Genomic DNA, 8,422 nt, shown 5'->3' on the forward strand with positions numbered 1-8,422 from the left:
GGAGTTCAACTCCAGCATTCATAGTCTGTTCTTCTTGAACGAGCTAAAGACAGAAGTTTCAGATGAGACCAGGATTTCACCCCCCCATCCTTATATCAGTCCAACCTTAAGAGAAGGGTTCAGAGGTCAATCCGCGATCAATACATGACAGAAATCACCTATTTTGGATAGATTTTTAAAATTGTTTCAAAAATAAGTAACCAAAATACTATTTTAAGGGTATACCATGCACTCTACTGTGCAACTCCATTAGCTGGTCCCTCCCAGTCCCCTTACAGGTAAAGGAACAAGGGGGTAGAGGCAAAACATTCATTGCTCCCTTGGGAATTGAGGGCTAGGCCCATACCCTGTTACTGGGCCCTATGTTTAAGCAATGGGGCATAGTCCAGCGGCATAGCTCCCAAAATTAGCTGAATTGTGCACTTTTGTCTAAAAGCACCAAATTTGGCACACATGTAGTTGAACATATCCTGCACAAATCTGGATATGGAGGCATTTTCATTTCGGCCCAGGAGCGCCGTGGCGGCATCTTAAGTTTAGAACACCCAAAATGGACTGACCGTTCTAGTACCCTTAATAAGGGGGAGGGGCAAAAGATTAAACATTAATGTTTCTTCATGAAAATTTGTTTATCATAAAAGTCAACCACAAGGATCGTAAATCTGTTAATTTTTTTAAGACAACACGCATCTATAGAAAATAGAAAATTATCCGTCCTTAAAGTTCATTTATTTTCCATTTTTTAACATAAAAAATGGATAGTTCACTTTCCGTTATCAGGCAAAGTTTTTAGGTACCTATGGGACCTTTGTTGATACTGAAGTCTGATTTGTCACAATGTTGACAGCATTTAATTCTTTAAATGGCCGAAATCCACCAATTGGAGATGTGCGTCTTTGTTTTGAAAATAGCCAAAAAATTAGAAAAATAATTCTAGTAATATGCCAAAAGTGTTAACAAAGCCAATTATGTATCGATAAACTTAAAAGTGGTTTGTTTCCAAATGAATATCACATAAAAGATAAAGTTCTGTGTGAGTTGTATGTCTTCTTCCTTGTATTACTTCTACCCACAACTGGACAATACAAACAACCCACTTTAAAATTGAATTTTAAAAATTTTGGTCCCCACGAGCAACAATGGACTCTTCCTAAAATACCCCCATACTACATGGACTCTTCCAACTTATCCTTTCCCATCCCCATTGCGAAACATACATCCGTATCAAATTCCAGGTCATTTGGTTTGAATACAAGGACACAGGAGCCAAAAATGTACTTTTTTGGTCTATAAATGGCAAAAAAATCGAAAAATTAACGCTTTTAAAGTGATGTATGCAAAATATATTTCAAAGGCCATGTGTAAATATATCATAGGCACCCTCACACCAAATTCCAGGTTATTTGCTTTAATTACCATGGCACAGGAGCCCAAAATGTACATATTTGGTCCGAAAATGGCAAAAAAGCACATTTTAAGTAATGCATGCCAAAAATGTAAATAGAGTCCTGTCGACATAAATCATAAGCATCTCCATACCAAATTTCAGGTCATTTGGTTAAAATATCTGGACACAGGAGCCAAAATATACATTTTTGGTAGGAAAATAGCCAAAAAGCCCTTAAAATTATTTCTGGGCAAAAATTGAGATGCCTCCATATCTATATTTGTTAAGAATACATTCAACTACATATGTACCAAATTTGGTGCTTTTAGACAACTTTGCACAATTTTTCAGCTATGCCGCTGGGCTAGCAGTAAGTACCAATGTCACATGACTTTTTTTCCAAATTTCAGAGTGGTTTGTCTGTCTACAACTATCATTCAGCACTCACCATAGTCTGTTCTTCTGCTTTGCTGTGAAATTTGAATTTTCCAATAGAAAGTTTCCTTGTTTTAACAACTCTTATACCCGACGCCTTACAGAGACATATCATAGGAAAACCACAAAACAAACACATAAAGCTGAAAATAAAGAGGTGACATGTTCCTACACACTCCAAATCCTTTTTCTTTCATATAGAGCATTGTCTAATACCACATGCAGGGTATACCTGGGAATAATCTTTTTTTGACTCCTACAGACTCTAAATAGGCCTTTTCTTGGTGCAGGGGGTGTAGGCGCTTTGCATGGCATTTTGATTGACAGTTCATGACTGATAAGTAATGTTATGGTATGAGCCTGGATGAATCACTTAGTCAGTTAGTACATCATTTCCAACAAATCTATACCTTTTTTGCAGGTATCTAGGCTCTCCCAGCCATTTCTGACAGCTATCACTCAGCATGCTACCATTGAACTTCACCATTCACCATTCTTGTATTTCACAGTTGTGAAATAAGACATTTTAGACAAATGTATGTGTGTTGGAATCAAAAGCACATTACATTTGTTTAAATACCCAAGGCGTAAATAAAGAATTCTATTCACTGTTTAGTCATTTTTCTGTCATCTTTGAAGACTGTACGGTAATGTCATTATCTCCATGAAAAATGGAGATATAGTTTTGGGTGTGTCTGTGTGTGTGTTTGTTTGTTTGTCTGTCTGTCTGTCTGTTTGTTTGTCTGTCTGTCTGTTTGTGTTTCCGCACTACTGTAGTCAGCATAACTCAAGAAACTCTTGATGGATTACGATGATATTTGGTATGTGGGCAGGTGTTGTCAAGCCGAAGTTCAAGGTCGATTTTGGGCCCCCTGTTATGTGACCTTGGTACTGCAGCAGAACTTCAATTTTTGTATCTTTTGACCTGGACGTGCTATGGTCTTGATTTTTGGGTGGCAGATAGCCTGTGATGTAATAAAGAAGTGGTGTAGGTTTGGGCCCCCTAGCAGCTTCCTCTGGAACTGCAGGGGCGTTTTCGTGAAAATCTTCTAAGGAGAATAACTGAACAAAGGAACAACGGATTTCCATGATATTTAGTATGCAGGTACCTTAGATAGAGATATAAACAATGAAGTTCAAATTATACTAATTGGGACTTAATTTGCATAGATAATGAGGAAAATCTATATTTGCAGTGTTTTCCATTATCAGACTCAAATACATGTAACATATGTAGATTATGGAAAGTGGAGCATCAACAGATACCAATTATACAAATGAATTCCTAATTTGCATAATAAATGCGAAAACAACATAACTCATCCAATTGGAAAATTATAGGACTGTCAATATTGCAACATGTGTAAGTTAGATAAAGGTGTTTATGACCAAGCATATATTATGCAAATGTATAAGTCATTTGCATGAATAGAATTGTTCATGGAGATATGAGGTCGTGGAACTCTTGTTTGTTCAGTTTCAATTGTGTACAGAACTACCAGTTTTCAGTAAAAAATATCCCTAAATCATATATCATACCGTAATATATAACATTTCAAAATCAATATTAAGTAAATGTCTTGAACACAGCCCAGAACTACTCTCATCTCCCAAATAAACGTACCGGTACGTTTATTTTTTTCAGCCTCAAAATCCACCCAGTACGTTCTTATTTTGGACGGTACGTTTATTATTTTTTTGAAAATTTGAGTTTTGCTAACCTGGGATCCTCTTAAAATTCAAAGTTTGGGTTTTTCTGCCAATATTTCCCCGGCATTTTTGCTCATAATTCATTATTTTCCGGCCAAGCGGCGTTGATTTCCCTGCCGCTATGACCCGGTCTTTGTGAAATCCTGGCGAAACTCGTAACGTATCGGTCGATCTCTATAACACTTCAAAGTCAACGTTGTTATTGAGCGAAAATAAGACGCCACACTGACGTTTTGAAATGCAATTCTTTTTATATGAACAACTTTAGCAGTCTCATAACATCGTAAACCAAAGCATGCTGACCAGAAACCAATATATGTCAGCGGCGCAAAGTGTTTCAAGTAACGTTACGCATGTAATACATTACTCTACTCACGTGAGATACAGTCTTTCCCAAAATGAAAATATAAAAATAACACCACAAAAAAACGTGTCTTAGCATCAAAAACTTTATCATTACTTTGAAAGCATATCAAAACATTTCAATCCTACCGCAAACATGAAAATTTTGCCCTTCGAAAAGCGCCACAGTAACGCACCGGGCAGTGACAGTCGGTGGGAATGTTTTGTTTTGGAAGATCTCACTTTCAAGAAGGGGAAACAAGTCTTTTTGATCTACAAATAAAACTCCTTTGCCTTTGTCAGAAATGTATTTTGCAGTTTTACAAAAATACTTTAAATACCTTAGTCTATATAAAAAATTAGTTGCAATCTAGTCACCATTTTTATCACTGAAAAATGCTTGAAAAAAGACCACTCCCCTACAGAAAGAATGCCGGAGGTTTCTAAGAACATGAGTGTACGTTCTGTTAGCCTCGCCCCTTTCTGTCTGCGGCGCTGCCACTGTCTATAGCTCACCCTTTCATGTAACATGAGAACCCTGTAGTTTGTGGCAACATTGTAACAAGCCTTCAGGAGGTTTCTCACAAATTTGTTGACAATTTAGTTTCTCAAAATGATACATACAAGGGTAATTTTTAGATTTTGAATTATTTGGATTGCAACAACAAAAGCCAAGAACATTATACAATATTTTCCTTGATATTATATGATATTAAATGTCCTTGACACAACACAATGATTTGTGGCATGTAATGTTTACAAATCTATGTTTCTATATGGAAGGCATAGAAGATAAATGGCAAGTTGGGAAAGACAAATAGTTACATCATATACATGTGAAAAAATGATGTGATTGTCATAGTCTTCCTTTTCTCTATCATGACTTTTACAAAATATAAGTTAATATCTGTGATGACAATATATTCAGGATATTGTAATTTTCTGTTCATCTTCTAAATGTTGATACATTTGTATAGAAAAAGAGTAGACTTTCAAAGTGTTGCCCATCCAAGTGAACTGAGAAGTTTGGCGACTACTTTTCATGTTTTGATTATATGTCAGTATATACAACAATTTACTTGCTTCAAGTTCCAAGCAGAAAATGCATGTATCAATGATCATGTACATTTTAACTTGTTGAATTTGACGCACCGTTGGCCCCCGGTTAGGGGTCATAGCGGGGAACCTATGCCCAATTTTTTCAACATTGCTACTACAGTATATCTTTTTGAAGTGGCAAATAATATTATAATTTGAACAAGATGTGTACAGTTATTCTGTTCAATAGTTATACACTTAATTGGTATGGTCCTCAGACAGGCATAAATAGTCAATAAGTGAATAAAGAGAACATTGCTAATCATCTTCTTTCCCTCGGACAGAAGTAGCATGGACACAGTTTATCTGTAAATTTGGTCAATTTCCGGGGGGTATGTTTATTCCGGGGGGTACGTTTATTAGATTTTGAAGATTTGTCCAGGGGGTATGTTTATTCCGGGGGGTATGTTTATTTGGGAGATGAAAGTAGCCCATTCCAAGGTTCAAGTCATTTGGCCTTCATAAGATTATATTTGAGCTAGAAATGTATAGTACAGTTTCTAAAAACAAGCCTTCTAGTATTGCTGATATTCTGTAGTGTCCGTATACCTTAGAATTCATTAGTTATTATTGGCTTACATCACAGCTTCTTAGCAGCACAGTTACTTGTAACAAGGTTTTCCTAAAGCTTTTGGATAAACTTTTGTAACAAACAGAAGATATTAATAGGATGCACTTCATTAATTGATTCATAAATAGAATAACACTCATGTTTTGTTACATTTTTCAATTTGCCATTTTATTGACCAAACTTTCAAGATAAGTACATATTGTTTAGGACACTAAGTCAACCCAAAATAGTTCTTAAAATCAAGGTAGTACAATAGGGAATACATTGTTTATAGTTATGTCGCAAGTTGATGATTCAATCTTTTAAGGATACAAGAAATGTTATTGAACGTATACGTACTTGGGCTGTAGTGTCCGTATACTGCAAAAATTTGAAGTAAGCATGCAAGTTTAGAAGTGCATAACTCCAGAACCGCTTGTCGTTATCCAAAAATTAAAAAAGTTCCTTGTTTGGGATGACTTGTAGTACAATATTCTGTACTGACAGTGGAAAATATGAAACTTGAAATTTTGGCCCAAGTGCACCACCCTGGCACACCCTGATCTTGGAATAGCCGGAAGCATGCTTGCCAGATCTGGCGCTGGTTGGAATCACGCTGTGCAGTTATGTTTATGTTGTATATGTTGTGTTGTTTATGTTGTATGTATTGATACCTTATGTTCTATTCCTGTTGTTTGTATGTATTGCATGTAGGTGATTGCATGTACATATTGATGTTATATTGTATCTTACGTTGTTACAAGCTATGGCTACTATTGTTGTGTACCTGATCATTGTGTATTTGTATCTTGTAAATTAGTCCTGATGTTTATTTTGCACATTGAAAAGGACAGAAAAAAATAAAGAACAACAACTAGCGTAAGTTACTGAGTGCAAGTTGCAAATATAACATTTGATCAACGTAGTGAACCAAGGAGGTATTTTACCTTTTTGAGTAAACTTTAAGCATGTAAGTATATACCTTTTTTTGATTAAACTAAGCATGTAAGTAGATACCCTTTTTTTAAATTAAAGTTGACACATGCGCTTGCCGACTTTCTTTAAAGGCTGGCTTTTATTCTCCTCCTATGGTATTTTAAAACATGGACATTCCAGGACGATTTTTAAACGAAATCCGGATAAGACGTGACAAGGCACGACGGTGTACGTGGTGCCCTCAAATGTCAATCATTTTGGTTGCTACGGAAACTGTCATCTCGGTGACGTGTGTCGGTAACGCGTCACTCATGGGAGCCGCATACCCCGAAGCATGTGGTGCGCCCTCCAAGCTGTCAATCATTCCGGTAGCCACGGAAACTTCAATGGTGACGTGTATCAGCATTCCCGTCACTCGCCGGAGTTGACATGGCGCCCGCGTGCCCCGGAGTCAGCCATTTTTTGTTTCGGTAGTCTTGGCAACAAGTAACGTCGCCAAGACAATGTGGTAGGTTTCCCGTGGTGGAAAAGTTGATTTGCAGTCAGGGAAAAACATGACCTGATTCAAACTTTTCAGTCAGGATTGAAGCGGTGTTAAGTCGTAAGGTGGATTTGGTATGACTATGGTCGTGTTTCGGTCTGTGACATGGCTTTTATTGATTGATTATTATTGTTACGGTGTACTATGTCGTAGTTGTGTTTTTTATATGTAATATCAGGGATACCTGAAAAACAGGCTTCACAGCCTGAGTTGTATTTCCCCTGTATAAATAAAATGAAATGAAATGAAAAGGCCGCATCGACGACCAGCTTACGCCCAGTTCACGACTCGCAGGAAAATTGGACAGCCATTCCCGACTCAAACACTGCCTACTAGGGGTGGGTACCGGTACATAAAATTCAGGTCCAGTCCAGGTCCAGGTCCAGAGGGTCAGGTCCAGGTCCGGACCTGTACCTGTACCTGATTATAGTACTAGTGTTGCAGTACATCATATTTTGGAGAGCGAGACGCACGTAATAGTCTCCAAACGTCATGTCTGGAACGATATAATTTCTTTGGTTTGCACTTTGCCTCAAAATTATAACTATACTCTCCTCGCCGTCTGTTTACTCATCCTTTAAGTGTTTCTAGATATGATTCACAGCTAACGTCTTCGAAAACGACTCGTTAAATCTGCTGTTTTGTATTTTCTTAGACCAGTTATGTGGCCGCCTGCTGGTAGCCTGGTACGTACTATGAATTTTCTAATCAGTCCATAGGCCGGTCCACTGATTTTTTACGGACCAGTTTTTTTGGACCGGTCCATTAAGAAATACCGGTTTTGTACCGGTACACGGTACCGGTACCCACCCCTACTGCCTACTGGAACAGTCCTACCTGACCGAAAATTCTACTCTACTCTACTCTACTCTGCCTACGGCCAAACACGACCGACGACCCATTCCCGCCTTATATCCAACTGATCAACGACTGCCCGAGCACTGTGATACGGGTGCAGTTTTACCCAACAGCGGACAGGTTTTAAGTGTTTTCTCCTTCCCCAGCACAACATTATAATTAGCAAGAAGGCTAACGTTTTTAGTTTACCCTCCTTGAGTACAGTAACGTTATATGCCGGACTCTTTGCGTTGTAATCTGCGAGCGCAACTTACCTTCCGGTCCAGTCGGACTTCAAAAATCTCCCCATCGCGTAGGGGTTGTCTCCCGAACACAAGTCCATTGTTAAACTCCTGTGTGGGCTGCTGTCGCTCTGCTGTCCGCCCGTTGTTGCCGACAGACACGAGAGCACCCACTCTGGGGTGGAACTCCGCCGCCATCTTGGAACACTGCTCGTTCTGATTTTGCGACATTAACACTCGGAAAGAAATGAACTAAATTTGTCAGCTATTTTGTAGGAATAACTGGTGTTGTCAGCATAATTTCTGCTCGGTCGACCAAATGTCGAAGAACTCGCACAACAGGA

At 38.3% G+C, this 8,422-nt stretch overlaps 1 protein-coding gene across 3 annotated transcripts in view; it reads right to left on the reverse strand.

Annotated features, from left to right (window-relative positions):
* LOC136443262 (neuralized-like protein 4) overlaps positions 1–8,309 on the reverse strand; it is a 131,740-nt gene extending 123,431 nt beyond the window's left edge. For all 3 annotated transcript variants that reach the window (XM_066440429.1, XM_066440428.1, XM_066440426.1), the window contains exon 1: positions 8,112–8,309. In XM_066440429.1, the coding sequence (XP_066296526.1) occupies positions 8,112–8,309 (198 nt within the window). The remainder of the gene's footprint in view (positions 1–8,111) is intronic.
* Positions 8,310–8,422: the final 113 nt, after the last annotated feature.

This window comes from Branchiostoma lanceolatum, chromosome 10 (assembly GCF_035083965.1).
Source record: "Branchiostoma lanceolatum isolate klBraLanc5 chromosome 10, klBraLanc5.hap2, whole genome shotgun sequence".
In the NCBI taxonomy this organism is placed as follows: domain Eukaryota; kingdom Metazoa; phylum Chordata; class Leptocardii; order Amphioxiformes; family Branchiostomatidae; genus Branchiostoma; species Branchiostoma lanceolatum.